The sequence below is a fragment of the Tursiops truncatus genome, chromosome 5 (assembly GCF_011762595.2).
Source record: "Tursiops truncatus isolate mTurTru1 chromosome 5, mTurTru1.mat.Y, whole genome shotgun sequence".
Lineage (NCBI taxonomy): Eukaryota > Metazoa > Chordata > Mammalia > Artiodactyla > Delphinidae > Tursiops > Tursiops truncatus.
The window spans coordinates 30,703,107-30,723,407 of record NC_047038.1 but is presented as its reverse complement, the minus strand read 5'-3'; the positions used below and the strand labels follow the sequence as shown (position 1 = coordinate 30,723,407).

General features: G+C 38.2%; 1 protein-coding gene across 1 annotated transcript in view; it reads right to left on the bottom strand.

Annotated features, from left to right (window-relative positions):
* The window catches only part of COL25A1 (collagen type XXV alpha 1 chain), a 465,859-nt gene that overhangs the window by 172,797 nt on the left and 272,761 nt on the right, over positions 1-20,301 (bottom strand). Inside the window, exon 5 of the mRNA XM_073804997.1 lies at positions 7,912-7,929. Within this exon, the coding sequence (XP_073661098.1) occupies positions 7,912-7,929 (18 nt within the window). The remainder of the gene's footprint in view (positions 1-7,911; positions 7,930-20,301) is intronic.

Below are 20,301 nucleotides of genomic sequence, written 5' to 3'. Positions count from 1 at the left end.
AAAGTCCTCTTGGGTTTTGGATTTGGATTGAATTAAATTTATATAGTATTATGAGATACAACTGATATTCTTACATTTGCATATGCCTTGCCCTTGGATGGGGAAAATTAATATCATAAAATACTATGAAGAACAATATTTCTAAATAAAACTTTTCGATACCTTTAGAAAGAATTAGACACATAAATGTTTGTTTTAGATACAGAATATATACAATAAGTATATCTAACAGTGATAATCATTTTTCATGAATTTCTTAATTTTAAGATTAAACTACTTATCCTAAACCTCTATCTTTTGAGGCCATTATTCTGTTGGATGTTTATCCAAAAGAAGTATCACTGTAAGGGTAATATATCTTCATGGCTCTGTATCAGTGTGAATGCTTATGTGAGAAGGTATGTATGTAGGTGTTTAGATTTAATAATAACACTTATATGTGCCATACCCTGTTCCAAGTGCTTCATTAAATCATGTATTAAGTCAAACCAACCATCCTTATTTTACATTGAAAAACTGAAGGAAAAAAATAACTTGTCCAAAGTCAGGTAGCTTGTAAGTTGCAGACCAGGCTGTAAACCCAGGTGTCTGTCCATGGAGCCCATCTCCTTAACCGTATCCAATGTATTCCATATGCTCCTTTTAAAGTGGATTGTTGGGACTTCCCTGGTGTTTCAGTGGTTAAGAATCCGCCTTCCAGGGCAGGGGACGTGGGTTCAATCCCTGGTTGGGGAACTAAGATTCCCACATGCCGCAGGGCAACTAAGCCTGAGCATCACAACTAGAGAAGCCCACGTGCTGCAGCGAAGACCCAGCCAGCCAAAATAAAAAAAAATAAAATAAAATTTAAAAAGTGGACTGTTAAAGCTGATATTTTCAGTTCTTTCAGCCATTTCATCATCAAATGAATATAAAATTTTAGCTTTAAATCTAAATTATTAAATATATACATTTAGTCAACAAAACATTATTGTGCTTTTTCTATGTATCAACACTGTATTAAAAAGTTGAGATATAAAAATGAGTAAGTTTGGGGAATGATAACAGCTTCTATGTATGCAAATCAATGTCAGATTAATTATTCATGAAAGGCTTTGTGTTACTCACCTTTATTCAGATAGAATTAAAAGGAATATATTTGGTAGAGAACAAAGCATAAAGTTGGCAAGAGAAGTTCTTCAATTAATTTCAGTAGGAAAGAATTCTAAGGTAAAATTAAACTTTGGGATAATGTTACACCAATTCAATACACAAATGACCATGTAAAAATAAAGAGATATGGTTATAGTAAAATAAATAAGCTGTTGTATTGTATGTACTCTTAATGGTATAAGCTATTTGGAGTACAAGGGAGCCTTTCATATCATGTTAACCATTTACTTGACAAAATACCACAAAAACTAAAACATTAAGACTTTTATAATCATTCTCTTTATCACATAACCCCCACATAAAGTACAGATAATGGGGCATGATAATACTTTATCAGGTCTAACATGATTTATCCAGAATAGACTACATTACTAATTTAATATGACAGTTCTATTACGTAGTGAGTAAAAGACTCTCTGTACACACACACACGAGCACACGCACATGCACACGCACGCACGCATGCATACAGTCACAGACACATGCATTTCAAATTTCTTGGAGAATGTATATGTTCTCCCCCTGCTCCCAAGTCAGGTTATATGGATCTGACAAAGGCTGGAACACAAACATGAAATATGGGAATTGCTAAAGTGTTAGGTTAGAAGGAGCATAATATATAATTAAAAACATATGAATGGAAAGCTAAATACTGTCCCTAAATATAGTATTTTTTTTCAGGAATAATTCCTTACAAGGCACACACAGCTTTATTTTGTAAATTTGAGTAAAACGCTGTGAAATGGCAATGACAACATCAGAACAACAACAAAAAGTAAAAAGGGATTTGGGGAAAAAAGGCAAAGTGACATCTTCCATTTCTTTTCAAGTGCATCTGAACAAGTACAAATGGGAGGCACACGCCTCCATGTGCAGTTGTCTGGTGGTATTTGCTTGTGGTTTTCTCTTGCATTTTTTTCTCACTGAGTAATACAGAATTACACCATGCAAGCAACTTTAGTCCTCCAAATTCCTAAGGGAACTATATCTCCTTTATGTTCACATGCAACTCCAAAGGGGAGTTATGAGGAGGGCTTTAAAATTCTAAAAATTTTATGCAAAAGAAGCGCCCTTGGTATAGAAGGAGTACCAATCATTAATATAATGGTATCAGTCATTAATATAATGGTTTCACTATTGAATATACTGATGGAGTTATTTGGGGTGAAGAGAAGGCCAATATATTTTATAAAGTGTGCAAGATAGAATCCTGAGCAGGTTTTTTTTAAAATACAACTAGTTCCTACAATTTGTATTAAATTATTAGTGGGAGAATATTATTGCTTAAGCAATGTGGTGTTACAACCACCATGAACTACTTTCTATAGCTGTCTTGATTGTTAAAAATCAAATCCAAGCTTTGAACTCTACAGATAAATTATTACAAAATAAAGTAATACATCATAAGTATAGTCCTGGGCTAATGCTATTTGTTTATTTTCACCAAAGATTAAATATCAACATGAATAAACTACTATCATGAAAGGAAACGAAGGCATCCAAACCATGTGGGTGTGAGATATTAACATTAATACCTGTTCAGAAAAATCTCAGAACTTAGAAACCTCAGGCCAATTTTACATGGTATTATTGATGACTCATGGTATTATTGACTGGGCATTTAGAATTATGAAAAGCTGATAGTTTTCTCTCCTCCTCAGCTTCCTTTTCCTTAAGCTCTTGTATATACCATTTGAAACTCAATAAGATTTCTTGAACTTCTACTACATACAAGGAACTATGGTGTTGTGGAGGATAGTAAAGATTGAAGAAAACATAGATCCCACTCTTGAAGATCATAAAAGCTAGTAATAAAGAGAGAAAAGATGTTTATAAATAACTATGATACAATAGAAAGAGGAAAGTGCCTGTCATGTACTAAACTGTATTAGAAGTTATACATGTGTTATTTCAATCCTCACACCCTTTGTTGGGATAAGACATGATCATCTCTGCTTTATAGATGGGGGAAATGAGACTCAGAGTGATTGAGTAACTTGTCCAAGATCACAGAGCTTCTAAGTGGAAGAGCCAGGGTTTGACTTATGAGTTGTCTGGCTTTGCTGTCTATGCCCCCTCTGTTTTAAGTGTAAAGTAATATAAAAAGGTGTACAGATAAAATGCTGTGGGGATTCAGCAAAAGGAAGAAATTACATTCAGCTAAGGTAGGGTAACGACATCCTGATGGAAGAAGTAACATGTAAGTATGAAGGGTTATCATATTTGGATGTGTGGAAACTAAGTGTATCTAGGGGCTAGGAGAGAAGCAGTTCTGGAGAAAAGACTGGTTTAAGAAAAGACAAATGAAGGAAAACATATTTGAAGGGAAAAAAGTAAATGTTTTGATTCAGTTTGGATGAAGCATTGTGCAAACTGACATCCAGAAAGAAATTTAATGAAAAATCAGTGGGAGATAGTGCTGGAAAAACAGGACAAATCAAAGGATTTGAATGTCAGGTAAGGAACTAAATGGTAGTCATATTGAGATTCAAAGTTTGGGAGTCAGAAGAATGACATAATCAGAACCGTGATAGAAAAAGACATACATAGGTTGATATTGGTTGATGCTACACTCAGTCCCAACCCTTGATGTCTCCACTATACAGACAGGAAAAAGCTAAACGTTCACTTTCTTGACTCAGCTCCCTTGCAGCAGTGATTGGCCAGGCAACAGGCATGTGTTCACAGTGGGCAGAATGGCAATGGAGAAGTCATGGTCAAGAGAAATAGAAATGGAGAGTCCCTGTCAGGTAGGCAGTGAGCTAGAGGCAGCTAACTGTTCGGTCAGCCATTAACAAGGCTGCACAGAGCGTGCACACCATGACTGTAATACCCGGCAGTAGAGAGGAAAGGAAAAGGAGGACCTGGGATGAAGACGGTAACGGAGAAAGGGAGTGTAGGCACGAGGAACCAGGAAAGGACTCAGTCATCAGAAGAGGGGTGCCTAGATCTGGGCAGAAACCCCATTATTAGAACACAGGCATGGCACCAGGACTACACTTAGAGCAATGGCATTGACGCTGGGTCACCTGCATGTTGGAAAAAGGCCTCCTTAAATGCCTCATGTCCAAGGTCCCAAGGAAACCTGGGGATTAACCAGATGTACAGACACAGAGCAGGTCTTGCACATGTGGTTAAAGTCATCCCTGGAATGGTGGGTCTGCAGAATTGACAGAACTTTGACACTCTACTTGACTATTAATATTAAAAGAACAGAGACTGAGTCTGTCTTGTTCACAATTTCACAGCCTTACCATTTGTGCCTCGTACCTAATAGAGGCAAAATAGATACTTGAGTTATTGAAATGAATTATGTTAATACGAATTTATGAAAAAAGTATCAGGGTGACTTTCATGTCAATAGATTAATTTTGCCCCACCCCCTGAATAATTCCCATTACCTCTAGGTTGAAATACAAATGTTCATCTGTCTTTTTTTCTAATTTCTTTCCCTTCTTTCTTCCCTTCCTTACTCTCTGTTGCCATCTGTTCTTTTTTCTCTTTCTACCCAATCATTTTTTCAAGTCTCTGTGACATTATTTACTCTAACCCATCCCTTTTCCTCTCCAAGAATTTGATTTCCTCTGATTCAGTGGGTTCACAGCAATATTCTCCCCATTCATTCCCCTGCCTCTTTTCCCATCTTAACCACAGCTGCTAGAACTGTCTTTTTTTCTTTCTAATATCCTTTCACCATCTCCCTCATCAAGAACCATTTTCTCACCCATTTAGGTAAACACATAGATTTACCTCTCTTCCTTAGGGCCTATTTTCGTATTCAATTTCATACTGTCACTGTAACAGTGTTCACTGCCATTCAGCTTTCTAGTCTTTGCAATTTTTTAGCAATTTAAGCTAAGTCCAGCCAAGCTGTCTTCAATTTTAGGAAGATGATCAGAACTCTTTGATTATAAGACATATTCCCTTTTTCCCACTGGTCTGCAAAATAAAACCCTATTACTCTGGAAGTCCTTACTAAATGATGTGTGATATAGAAGAAGCAGAATTGAGTTTCACTGTCTAAGAGTTTTGCATCATATAACAATGTGAATAAGATGAGGTGGTGATGTTCAACCTATGCAAGACAACACTCATTGACATAAACATTTGCATACGAATAACAAGCAGAACAAAGTTAACCAATCATCTGGTACTAAATGAGAACTTCATTAAGAATTCTCTAGTTTAAAATCTAAAATTGGAAGTTTCTTCTGAAAAATACTATAATGATGTAGGGATAAGAGGTAGGTCAGACTTTTCCTTGGGGACATAACAACAAAACTCTGCCTATTTTTCATGGCATAGAAAGACAGTGTGAGGGTATCTCTTGTCTTCTCATTTCCCTTCATACCTATCCTTCCTGAATCCATTGCCTTCCTTTTGCTGTGACACAAGGAAGGCATTTTGGAAGAAATGATCATGTGACTTGAGTGTCCACTAAAAGCAAAATTGTAGCCAAAATGAAGGAAAACCAGAGCAGATCACCTTTTGAAAATGCCAGTCCTATCCTCCTTCAAAATTTCCAAAATTTTCAATTATAGGCAGTTAGGTAGACTATTTTTCTGAAGAGCCACAGTAAATATAAGACTTGCGGGCTTCCCTGGTGGCGCAGTGGTTGAGAGTCCGCCCGCCGATGCAGGGGACACGGGTTCGTGCCCCGGTCTGGGAAGATCCCACATGCCGCGGAGCGGCTGGGCCCGTGAGCCATGGCCGCTGAGCCTGCGCATCCGGAGGCTGTGCTCCGCAATGGGAGAGGCCACAACAGTGAGAGGCCCGCGTATCGCAAAAAAAAAAAAAAAGGCTTGCTGTGAAGGTATTCTGAAGTGCCATGATGTACTTTCAAATCTTAGCTACAGTGATCCATCCATAGGTGTTCCTGGTTCTGACCATTCTTGGCTTTCTGTGCTGGTTTATCATCTTTCTTCCGCTCATTCACTGTGGCTGTGTAGTCAAGATTTATTATGACCATGTCCTTCCTTTTACAGTTATCCTCTTTAAAGTCTCATTACTTAATATGCTTTTAATGCTGTTTTTTGTCCAGTTTTCCATCTTTATATCCATATCTGAGTTTTCCATTCTGTTTTGTCTATAGGACACTTGCACTTGGATGTTGTAGCAGATGTAGGTGCCAACACACACCACTGCCTCCCTCCAAGACGGTGCTAGAATAAAGGTCCCGTATGTTCCTACTGCTTCCCGCATCCTCGAGTAGCTGGAGTGTGCTGTACCTTCTGGGGCAGGCCAGAAGTTCCAGGGAGTTAACACCCAGGCACAACTCTTACCAATGAAGGATGGGAGATCAGTGCATAAATGCATCAATTTCCCTACCCTCAGTGGGGAGATTCTGAGGCAAGCTCTACACTGTCTCTCCCAGGTTCCTCATATGTTTTATATATGAGTATATTTTATATATATATATATATATATATATATATATATTCTTATAGGTTCACACACACAGATATATATAGATATGTATATATACAAAATAAGAAGGGATTAAAAATACATATCTCTTAGATCTAGATCTAGGATAATAATACTTTCAGGGCTATTGTAGCATTAAATAAAATAAAGCATGCAAAGCCCCTTTTACGTTGTCTTCATCTCATTGTCATGCAGCAGTTTCAAATTTAGGGAATAAACTACAACTTTCTTTTGTGGGTTTTTTTCCCTCCAATAATTAGCTTGAGATAACTTAGAATATAAGAGTGAAAATTATAAATAGAGTATTCTCTGATGTGAATATAAATTAATTACTTTTCAAGATATTTCTCATGAGTAGTGTGAAAAGGACTGTTCTCCTGAAGGCATTTTTGTTTATTTCGTTGGACATCCTTAAATTCAGAGCTCATAAAAACTATAAATAATATTATCATGGTCTAGTATGAGAATTAGCACACGATAGACAATTTATGATATTGATTAACAAAGATATCATGAAAATCATTTATTTACGAAATAATCTAGGACAGAAATAACATTCAGTATATCGAGGGGAAAGAGACGTAAAGGGAACTCAATAAATAACTATGTTATTTACAGGTATTATAGTGTTAAAGGTGAAACATTAATAATGGCATTTCCTTCTCTCTAGATCCCTACTGAGCGCAATAAGTGAGATTGTTGTTTTTTACTGACTCTTCATTTCTGACAACTCCCTTCTTTTGTACTTTCATCTTTTTACACATTCCCCCCCTCCCTGATATTTCCTCATTTTCTTCATTATGATTTAGGGCCGAAAGACTGTCTGTCGAGTGCATTCACATTTAATTATAAACCATATCTTCAGCAGTTAGTTTATATTGAACTGTAGAACGAATTCAATATCTGTCTATAATGAATCAAAAGTAGCTGGTAGGATCACAATCTAAATAATCAGTCTGTTTGTATTTACAACATTAATAGTAATGATTAATCAGTACTTCACGCAAACAAGTTCATACCCGACATCTACTACGAAATCATTTTATCTTACATGAAAGTCCTGTGGCACTGTCTCAGATCAGTTAAGAGTTTTGCTTTATATGATAGTACATTGTTAAACTTGCCATCTGGTCCAACAGCTGATGTGGCTCATACAACCCTTAAGAGGCCCTGAAGCTTTACTCCTGGGAAATATTTGGTCTACTGTGTGGTGTCATGATTACTGGTTCATAACTTTTTTATATCCTTTGAAAAGAATTGCAGAAAAACCTCCACCACGCTGGGAAAATCCTAATTGAAATTGATTTGTTAGAAGAAAAAGAGTTCACTTACCTCAGGACCAGGCTGACCCTGAAATTGAAAAGAAGAAAAAAAGAAAAAGAATTAGAAAATTGTTTCTTAAGTGAATAGTTTCAGTACCAAAATTTAAACTGGTTCTGAATATCTTTTCAAAATATTTCTGAAGATAATACCTAACTACTGACAAATCTCATTTGTGATTTTAAAAAAGTTATGTCATATCTTAATATTTTCACTCTATGCTATTTATCTAAAATCTTGATATTATGGTCATTTTGTGTAATTCCAAAATGACTCAAGAGTTTTAGCATGCTCTAGAATTAAAATAGAGAAAGAGAAGGCAAAAGGTGAAATACATTTCACATTATAATAATGAGTGGGTTACATAAAGGGAAGGTCTTCTAGCACAAACTATTTTTATGAGCTGCATATTCAGAGATGGCACAAAGTGAAGAAAAAAGAGGCAGATATTTTAGTTTTAGAATTCACTGACACTTTAAATATCTCATTGTTTCAATAATATTTTACGTCAATTAAAAAAAGTAAACATCTATCTTTTGCTCTGCATAACCTAGCCTAAGGGCATTTTTAAGCAGATATGAGAGGTCTTTGGCTCAATTAAAGTGCATCATAACTCCTCATACAATCAATAGATTATGTAACCTCTGGTCAATCGGATTTACTTTGAATGTTACTTTTTTGTTGCTTAAGCTGATAAAAATTTCCAAGCAGCATAACTGCAAATGCTTTTCACTAAAGGAAAATCACCTGTGAATAAAAGTATTGATTACATATCACCTTCTTAAAATCTGCAGTTGGGTTTTGTGTAAGATGAGATGAAAGAAAAAGTTCACACCAAGTTAGGGAATCTTAAAAAAAAAATGATGCATAATCTCATTCTATCAGCTGTATGCCACTGGGTATTACACAAAAAAGCACGGACCTAATCCAACTCCCAGAGAAGACTCTCTTTCTCTCTCAGTCCCTCTCCAGGCTTGGAATTTCTCTAGGTACTTGCCTTGTTACTGACTGGGGATAAAACAGATGATTTCCAAGAGCTTTGTCTGAAAATGTGGTTGGCTAGATTTTATCTGATCAAACCAGGAAGGGGAGCTACACCAAGTTACTGTGGATATTACTCACCCCACTCCTGACTCTTTAGTGATGGAGACGGAGAAAGAAAATACCATTCATTCACTCCTTACTGAGTCCCAGGCAACTCTGGATATGTTACTCCGTTTATTCCTTATGACTGCCTTGCATTTTATAAATGAAGAAACTGAAGCTCATAGAAATAAGCTAAAAATCACACAGCCTGTAGTTGGAAAAGCCAGAATTTAAACCCAAAGCTGATTCCAAAGTTCATACCAGGCCATTTTGCCTTTCACCCTGGAAGTTTAAACTCACAGCTATATGCAGGTTTGCTAAGATCAACAGTGGTCCCAGGGCACTCTTTGCGTGAGTGGATACTAAACTTCCCAGCCACTCCCGGGCTGCCACAGTGTGAATCTCTGCTTCCAGATGCAGACCTAGGACCAGCAGGCATCCAGCCACTCAACTGACACCTGTACAGAAACCAGGCCAGCAAAGCTTCTTGAGGGGGCTTCCCTGGTGGCGCAGTGGTTAAGAATCCGCCTGCCAATGAAGGGGACACAGGTTTCAAGCCCTGGTCCGGGAAGATCCCACATGCTGCAGAGCAACTAAGCCCGTGCACCACAACTACTGAGCCTGCGCTCTAGAGCCCATGAGCCACAACTACTGAGCCTGTGCACCTAGAGTCCGCGCTCCGCAACAAGAGAAGCTACAGCAGTGAGAAGCCCGCGCACCGCAACAAAGAGTAGCCCCCGCTCACCGCAAGTAGAGAAAGCCCATGTGCAGCAACGAAGACCCAATGAGCCAACAATAAATTAAAAAAAAAAAAAAAAGCTTCTTGAGGGCAACAGACAGCTCTAACATCAGCTCTAAACATGGAGAACCTACAAGTGCAGGGCTGTTCACCTCCATGTAAATATGGATCTTCCCAGATCCATGTAATGGATGAAATTATAGTGTGCTCACTTGCACTTGCATTCTCACTCTCTCTCTGGATACTTTAAGCTTCTGATCTTTCCAAACTTTGAAACTAATGCAAACTCAGAAATGTGAACATGCATCTTTTTAAGAACCTCAGAATACATTACGTGTCTTAGGTATTTTTTGCTTTTTGGGTTTTTTTGTAAAAACTAAAACAGGATTCTCTAAAATCAGAAAGAATTTCTTCAAAGGAATATATTTTAGCATCGTTGCTGAGATTTTTTTATTCCTATGGTTGTTTTACAAATTATAGGCTTTTCCTCTCTGCCTTTAAAAAGTGGCATTTCTGCCATTACATTGAACAAATGATTTTAGCGCAATGTGTGTATAAATTTGTATGTTATTACATACAAATATACATTGTATTATGAATTTTATGTTAATGATAGTGAGAACAAATAGTAAATGACAGTGAGATTAAAAAGTTGACTTTTACATAGGCGTTGGAAAGTGTGTAGCACCAGGGAACTCAGATTACCTTAACATGTGATATGAATTTCAGGTGTGTTTGGTGTGTGTACATGTATGTGTGTATGTGCAGGGTGGAGAACGTGAAAAAGAGAGATGGAAGTGGGTTGGTAGAGAGGCTTTGCAGAAAAACGATGCATACAACATGGCAAATCTGGCAACGCTCCCTAAAATGTGGATTACACAATGTAAGACTTACAAATCGTACACTGGATTCCAGGACTGCCTACACCAAGTCTTCTCACTGCATGTGATAGAACAAACTATTCACTAGGAGACACCCAGAATACCTGTAAGAAAACAGTCTAGCAGCTGGAGTCTTGTAGTCATGGTAGTAGAGCCATCTGGCCAAATGAGTGAAGTGATGGAGGAGTGGTTTCAGTGGGTGTAGAAGTGTTAGCTTCCCCCGCAGGAGAGCAGAGCATAGAGGGAGAGTAGACAAGAGCCCAAGAAGAGCATCTCAGCAACTCCCTGGTGACTGAGGGCTGTGATACATTTACTTTACTGTGATACATTTTAAATAAAATTGCCTTCACTTACAGAAACTTGATTAGTATTGTTCGTGCAACTCTAAAAGGTGCTACCTCTGCTTCAAGGTAATTAGAAAGAAATCACTTCAATAACTTAGAAACTCACCGTTAAGAAACTCAACCTTTACTACCGCTTTTAGTACCCTCAGATTCAGATTTATTTCATTGTCTTGAATCGAAAGAAAAAATACTTCAAAATAATAATGTCTATGATTTTGCATTTTGGAACCCTGCCTGTCTAAAAAGATCATTTGACAATGATTACCATAACTTTATTATCTCTTGAAATTCTCAAATTCACATATTCAGATGTCAAGCTTATTTTTCTTTTCAGAAGAAAATAACACCTGAAGTAAGCACCCAGGTAAAGCTTTAGAATGACATCACAGGAACTTTGAGTGGCAACGGGATTATTCTGGTGGCAGCGGTTCTGAGGACCAACAGGAATCCTACCATGGAACCATCTCAATGGGATCACTTAACCTTTCAAGAGTCGCAGTTTGACCTAAAGTCTGTGCCAGTAAATAGAACAGATGTACTCTACACTTGCAGCCAGGAAGCAGGAATTTTGCTCACCCTCGCTTCACATTTAATTCCCAATACCCCAGTGCCCAAGTTATAAGGTGCTTCAGAAACAATCACTGAATTACTGAAAGGTGAGAATATTTTGACTGATCCAAAAATGATTTACAATATTTTTAGAGAACCATTAGAAAGCTGACCATCCTTACATTACAGGGTTGTATTTCCAAAATGTAGCTTCTTAATCTCTTGGCTTCTGCTCACTGCAGAATAAACACTTCTATGTCAAAGAGGAAGTCTCCTCCCTCAGTGGAATCTTCTTCAGATAATAGAGATGGAACTAAGGCAGAAGCCTGCAGAGGCATCAGAGGAGGATTTAGATACCTACATATGTGCCTCAGAACAAAAAGCATGAGAGTGCTATCTTGAAGAAAAATCACTCCCTAGTTTGATTAAACCTCCACATCTAACTGAGAATGTTATATCAAATTACTTTGTAAATTATAAAATGCTCCACAATTATAGCATGGCAATTTAAAGTAGGCTATAAAACCAACACCAACAAGTCATTCAACTAACGCAAATTTAGATAAGAAGTGTCTATTAATTTTAAAAACAAATTAATATGCAAATGCTAAACTACAGAGGAAAGCAATTGAAGAAATAAAGCATTACAGTTTAATGTGTGTTAATTAAAAAATGGCTTTGCAGGGGCTACCCTGGTGGCGCAGTGGTTGAGAGTCTGCCTGCCGATGCAGGGGACACGGATTCGTGCCCCGGTACGGGAAGATCCCACATGCCGCGGAGCGGCTGGGCCGGTGAATGGCCGCTGAGCCTGCGCGTCCGGAGCCTGTGCTCCGCAACGGGAGTGGCCACAACAGTGAGAGGCCAGCGTACCGCAAAAAAAAAAAAAAAAAAAAAAAAAAATGGCTTTGCAAAGACTGCATAATCTCCCAACGTCTATAAGCTGCTCATGCTTCCAAAGACTCCTACGCGTTTGACTGAGACAAACGTTCATAATTTATATCGCCTGTTGTTACCCTACAGGATAGATATTAATAATTCTTATTATTAATATAATAAGAATTATGTGACCTTAGCCACGGTCACATAATATGACTTAGACTATTTCAATTTAAGTTTTCTTTCGAGAAATACTTAATCCTTGGCGGTTTTAATTCTGGGAAGGAAAAGTCATATTCTACTCAAGAGGAAAATAAATAGCTATAGTTGCAAGCCTGGTGGATGTCTTTTTTTTAATTTGAAAGAGAAAGAGAGCAAGAGCAAACGTGGAGATGGTTTTGTGGGGTTCAATGTAAAGAAAACAAAAATTCATTCAAAACTTGGAAGATTTCTTCCATGATATTTGCCTTTTGTAAATAAATAACATGACTTATTTAAAGATTTACTCATATTTAAGCCAATTAAGTCCTTCCCACAATAATTTTAAAACATTATTATATTTTCTAACACCATACTATTTTTAGCTTTCTTATGATTAAATGTTCATAATGGGAACATAAGAAAAGTAAAGAATTTTATCATGTGTATTTTTTGTCATTAAAAATTTCACATACAGAGCATACGAAAGATAAAGACTCCATTTATGCATTAATTTACAATATTAAATTGTACTGGATGCCTAATATTCCACTGAGGTTGATTTTTGGTATTATAAAGAGTGTTTACATATTTCTATATAAATATTTGACTATTATGATTATTCCTTATGATACAACATGGGTAATGCACTGTTATTCCAATTATAAACTTCATACATTTTATTTATTGATATTGTAGTATATAAAATACAGATTATATATATTTTCTAGGATATAATTCTACATGTGTACACATATGTATTTATTCAGACATATATTTGTAAATCTATGTATATGAAGAGAGAAAGAGAAAGAAAGAAGGAAGAAAGAGAGGGAAGGAAGGAAGGGAGAAAGGAAACAGAAAGGGAGAGAGGGAGGAAGAGATAAAAAATATATGAAAATAGTGGTTATCTCTGGGTGGTGGAATTATGAGTAATTATTTCTATCTTTAGAGTTTTCTAGACTTCACAAAATTTTACTAGCCTCATGTCTTGATTATAAAAATATTTATTAGCACGATACCTAATCCACTGCAGAAAACTTTTAAACAGAACCTTAAGTCAAATTTTTTCCATACTAGATTCATTCACTCAAAGATCTAGGTCAGTGATTTTGAATTCCATTTTCAAACTTTCTCCCAATTCAGGGTGTTTTTAGTTACTTGGAAGAATCTGAAAAATTCTTAAACTGTTCTTTAAAATTCAATAAGTAAGGTTTTTAAATTCACCTTCTGTGTATGCCCCACATCATTTCTAGGAGTAGGGTTGGGGTAGAGACAGGGGCAGGAGAGTTTTAGAGTCAAGCACCACCTATAGTTGTAGAGTCAAGCATCCCCCATGTACACTGGGGATCCCTGCTCAATTGAGTTTGCTGGGAATCTTTGCAATTTTGCAGGGCAAAATATTTGGGTTTTGGGATTTAGCTGTATTATTTTATAAAGCCATTTAAAGCAGTGGTCCCCAACCTTTTTGGCACCAGGGACTGGTTTCGTGGAAGACAATTTTTCCACAGACCGGGGTGGGGGGATGGGTTTGGGATGACTCAAGTGCCTTACATTTATTGTGCACTTTATTTCTATTATTATTACATTGTAATATATAATGAAGTAATTATACAACTCACCATAATGCAGAATCAGTGGGAGCCTTGAGCTTGTTTTCACTTGTCACTCACTGATAGGGTTCTGACATAAGTCTGCAAGCAATTGATTTATTATGGTTTCTTTGCAGTCAAACCTCTCTGCTAATGATAATCTGTATTTGCAGCCACTCCCCAGCGCTACCATCACCGCCTCAGCTCCACCTCAGATCATCAGGCATTAGATTCTCATAAGGAGCGTGCAACCTAGATCCCTCACATGCACAGTTAATCAGTAGGGTTCGCACTCCTAAGAGAATCTAATACCACCACTGATCTGACAGGAGGCGGAGCTCAGGCAGTAATGCGAGCGATGGGGAGCGGCTGTAAATACAGATGAAGCTTCTCTCGCTCTCCCGCCGCTCACCTCCTGCTGTGCAGCCTGGTTCCTAACAGGCCACGGACCGGTACCGATCCGGGGGACCCTGATTTAAAGGACTTATGCTTTTGGATATAAATGTGTATCAAACTTCTAAAACATACTACATCTCCAAGCCTTTTCACCAAGTGGCATGGAATCAGGAAGGTGTAAATAAATAAGTTTAAAAACATGTTTAATAGGATACAATAAATACATGGAATACACATGAGTAGAGACACCTGCTCAGCTTCCACTGTTTTGAAAACACACATATTTTAAAGAATGCAAAATCCATTTTTATTGCCCAACCAATTTTTCTTAAATTGTATATAATGAATAATTTGTTTTCTGCCATGTTTATTAACATCTTTGAAAGTGTGTTATTTTGATTGCACCAGATAAATACTGGAAGCCAATTTATAAATATCTCTCAGTCTGATTAAAATTTATATAAGTGCCCAATTTCAATTTTCTAAATTTTGCGCAAAAAAAAAAATGGATTTAGTGCTCTCTGCGGCTGTCTTAGATGTTTGTGTTAATAAATGCATTAATAAAAGCAGAGCAAGTTGATAACGTGTGAGTTGCATAATGCTTATTGCTCCAGTGAAACAGAACCCTAAAAATGGAAACCTACCACGAAATTGGGGCAGAGCGGCTCTGCAAGCTGAGAAGCTTGTGTGCTTTAGAGACCAAGGTGTTTAGGACTGCCTCATGAAGCTATCACTTACTGACTACCACAAGACACCAGGGGCTTTACAAATGACATCTCGGTTACAATAACTCTACAAATTAGGGCTCATTTCCATCATTTTATAGTTGAACAAACCAAGTTTCAGAGAGGTTGGGTAATATTCCCAGTCACACAGCTTCAAAAAGGGGAAACTGGAATATGGACATGGGTTTTTCTGACTTGAACCCTTTCGTGCTCTCACTTGTATCATGCTGGCGGCTGAAGCCATGAGCTTGGGAAAGATTACCCAGAGGAACAGGTAGCAGTCATCCTTAATCCTCTTTTGAATTGGATAAGAGCTATAGCTGCTCTAGCTAGAAATATCCATACCAGAAAAACTTAATTTTGTATACACACAACAAACCCCTTAAGTCCATCCATGGATTCTCTAGCAAATCCTTCATCCCAGGTCAAGAATCCCTGGGTAGACAAAGATAAACATTTTAGGGGAAAGAGACGAAGAGCATCTCCAAAGGACACTGAGGAGGAAAAGAATTAAAAACAATAACAACAAACACAAGTTTATAAAGCCAATACTGGAGAGAATTTCAAAAAGAGAAATTAAAATGAGGATTGGAAAGAGTCTATTGCATTTAACCATTAGGAAGTCAGAATATTTATTATAATTGTTTGAACAGGGAGGTGAGAAAATTAAGACAAGAATAAGCTCCAGAGGTGGCAAGCAGGTGTCATACCAAGTGGCAACTCTGGTTGCGAATGGCCACCTGGAATAATGTGTTAAAAGAAGATTCTGAGGTTGGGTTATAGAGTTTGGGAAATGGCACTGGGATTAATCAGCAATGTCTACAGAAGGCAAAAATTGGAAAGCATGTGTACCAACTCTTTGCCAATCTCAGTAGACAGTTCTTTTGAGTATCTGTGTATAAAGGGAAGAACAGAAACAGGATAGTAGCTAAAAGGGATATAGAGTTGGAGAAAAGTTTTTTGTTTATTTGTTTTCACAGTAGGTGGGAAGGATTTGAAAATGTTTGCAAACTGACAGAAAACTATTAGCTGAGAGGAAAGAAATGGCTTGTAGAGCAAAATCAATATACAAGGGAACACAAAAAGAAGTGGTGTCAGAGAATCAGGGTGAGGAGAAAGGGTATCCTTTTGTCTAAGAAGAGGAGAAAGAAAGTGAAGACAGATGCAGATTCATTTGGATGTACAGGGGCAGAAAATGGAAGTATTCCTAGCCCTAAACCTCAAGACACTCTCAAGTAGAAGTCTTCTGAGTGTGGGCTGGAGGTGGGAAAAATAAGGTTGATTATTTATTTATTCATTCAATCAATATTTGTTAAGCCACTCCAGTGTGCCAGCCATTCTTCAAGTACTAGGAATATGGTAAATGTAATAAACAAAAGAGAGTCCCTGCCAACAAAGTCCCACCTGCTTGTGCGGGGAAACAGACTGTAAGAGAATGTTTATAAATAATGCTGCAGGTGGCCATAATGGCTAAGAAGAAAAATATATGAAGATAAGGAGAGTAGAGTAGGAGGGTACCATTTTATAGGGTGGTCATGGAAGGAACAGAGGAAAAGAGGGAAAAGGAATAGCAAGAGGAATGCCCTATAAGGAGATAGAGTCTTCCAGTCACTGACAGTGGGTCTGGAGTGGAGGGAGCGATGGGAACGGGGCAAGGTGTGCAGTCATAGAGGTGGAAGATCCAGGTCATGTGGAACTTTGTAAGTCATGATGAGAACTTGGCTTTTAATTGGGGTGAGATAGAAAGCCTTCGAGAGGAGCTTTTGTACAGAGAAGTGACATAATCTGAATTATATTTGAAAAGGATAGTGTTCACTGTGGGGGAAAGAGTGTAAGAAGGCAAGAGTGTAAGTATGGAGGGAAGTTAAGAGGCTTTGTAATAATCCAAGTAAAATGTAAATGATGGGATGGGCCAGGATAGTAGCGGCAGAGGACAAAATCGTTAGATCCTGCATATATCGTGAAGAAAGTGGTGTCAGATTTGAAGATAGACTGAACGCCGGGTGTGAGAAAAAAGGAGTCAGGAGTGACTCCAAGATTTGACTGGAGCAACTAAAGGAAGGAGAGGTCATTTACTGCTGTGCTGAAGGCTAACAGGAGCGGCTTTGGAGAATTTGGTTTTGGACATGTTTGGGAGATGAGTGAAAGAGCCATGTGGGCATGTTGAGTAGATGCTTGGATATACAAGTCTAGAGTTCGTAGGAGAAGTCCAGCTTGGAGATATAAATCTGGGAGCCTTTGACATATAGATAATATTTAAAACCATGCGATTATATGCAATCACCTAGCAACAAGTGAATGTAAATAAGGAGGAAAAAAGGTTCAAGGACCGAACCTTCCAGCGCGACATTTAGAGACCATGAAGAAGTAAAAGAACTCGCAAGGCTGAGAAGGAGAGAGGTAGGAGGAGTACCTTGAAAGAGTGATACCCAGCAAGGAGATAGGCAAGAAAAGGGTTTCAACAAGCAGGGGGCAATCGGCTGTGCTGAATATGGTCCAGTAAAATTTAAAAGGAACCCTGATCCCTGAATTTGTCATGGTGAATGTAATCAGTGACCCTAACAAGAACGTTTCAGCAGAGTGGTAGAGATTAATGGTCAGGGACAGTTCGTCCCTTGTGGCAGGAGGAAAGGTGGGTACAGATCTAAGTAAATTATCAGATTTGGTGGTGGGAGTGTATAGAATTATATTCTGATGGTTTCTATTTTCTCAGAGAAATAACAAACAATACTTTCAACAAAGTTAAATGGGAAGGAGATGCTGGAGGATTCAGGAGCAAGAAAAATGTTTGAAATAGCTAAGAAAGTTAGAGAGGGACTGGATTACAGACATGGACAGCACCACACATCCTCTTGAGATTAGTGGTTGTGAGCTGAAAATGAGACCAGTTAGCAGAGTTGTTTTTCTCCATCTGTATTCAGCTATGTGGATGCAGGTGCAGAGCAGAGGGTGAGTTGGATTTAAGTAGGTTTGAGGTCTCCCCAGGCCAGGACAGAGGGAGAGGAGTTACAGGTGTATATATACAAGAGCATGAGTATAATGATGGAATGAGACACCTAATCTGTTAAGGAGGCAAGTGGGGATATAGGAGGTCTGTGGAAGAGTGTTTTCCATTTTTTTGTGTCAGATGAATTCCATATTATGTTTGTGATATACCCAGTAGGTTATCTTTAATAAGTTCAATTAGTAGAATGTCTGGTGTTATCTTTTATTATAGTTTTTAACCAGTGATGTTTTAATAATTTTTTAAGCCATACTTTTAATTTATTTTAGCTATGTTCCTATCTCTTTAGGCTTAATTGCAGGAATACAATTTCAATAACATACACTCCAACAATAATAAAGATAATATTATCTATATTTATTCAATAAGGACTCAAAAATCTTTGGAAGTATAGAGAAATTATGCAAAATATGTTGCTTAAAAGACTGAATTAACCTATAATTCTTGTTTCTAGACATTGTTCATGATGAGCTACCATAGAATTTCCATGACTCACCCATTCCTACATTTTCTGTAACAAGGCCAAAGAAACTTTACCAAGCAAGTCACAAAACTTTAAGGGTTACAGTGGCTACGTAAACAAAGTGCTGCTGAAATGTCAGAGGGAGAAATATGGCACTTGGAGGACTCAGGCAGTCCCAGCAGGAACTGACCCAGCTTCAAAACTTCACTTCTGCTCCATCAAAGGTAATGACATCTCATTCTGACCAAATCAAGGCTTAGTTAGACCTGGCAGTCAAAGCTCTCAGCTCAGCCTCTGGAGAGACCCATGGCCCCCGATTGCTCCAGGCTCCTGGCCCCTCAAACACCTTGTTCCTGCTATCCACCCAGCCTGCGTGCCCTCCCGCCCATTCCACTTGTCAAAATCCCATCCAGGCTTTAGGGCTTTCATCTCTTTCAAAGATCTGCCTGAGGGCTTCCCTGGTGGCGCAGTGGTTGAGAGTCCGCCTGCCGATGCAGGGGACACGGGTTCGTGCCCCGGTCTGGGAGGATCCCACGTGCCACGGAGCAGCTGGGCCCGTGAGCCCTGGCCGCTGAGCCTGCATGTCCAGAGCCTGTGCTCCGCAACAGGAGAGGCCACACCAGTGAGAGGCCCGCGTACCGCAAAAAAAAAAAAGATCTGCCTGCTTTCCCACAGCAGATAGGAACTTTATTTCTTCTGAATAGCCACAGATCATTTTCTTAATTCTTTTATGACATTATATTCTGCCTTAAATTATGGCTATTGGTATCTTACCTCTCCTATTAAATGGTATGCTCCTTGAACAGCTAACACTTATGGTGCTGATACAATAAGCCAGGCCCTGTGCCTTTTGTTTTGCAGACATCACTAGGTACCATTATCAGCCCCATTATACAGTTGTGGAAACTGAGACAGAGAGGGTGAGTGACTTGCCCAAGATCACACAGCTAGTAAGGGGAAATACTGAGATATGAATTCAGGTCTGTCAGATTCCAGAGCCTATACTTTTTTAACTATTATGCTATACTGCATCTTGGACAGTGGCAGGCATATACTAAATATTTGATTTTTAAAAGTTCTTCTTTATATGAATTTTTATTCAATCAACCTACTAAATGCCAGGCACTGTGGTGGTGACAGAGGAACAAGGAAAAATAAGGCATGGACCCTTCAACGGGGGAACTCACAGTCACAAGTGACACAGAGAAATTCATACATTTTCAGATTCCCACATTTTATTGGGCTTTATCTTCCCAAGCAACTGGAAGACCTTCTGACAAAGGCTTAAATTGTGCAAACTAGTTAAAATTCTCTCTTCTCACTGTGATAAAAATGATTGTATTGAAAAATAAACTACCTTAATTTAACAGATAACGTTATACAGTTAGTGATGCTGGGACGAAATTAGAGACTGTAATGTTACCAAGCGTATACTGAATACATTCAGCTCTTCTATAATATGAATGTTCTCAGTTGAGCCAGGGAATGTAACAGCATTTTTAGAGCCACTGGCTAAATTACCTCCATTGATGAGGCTTAGCAGGTTCTT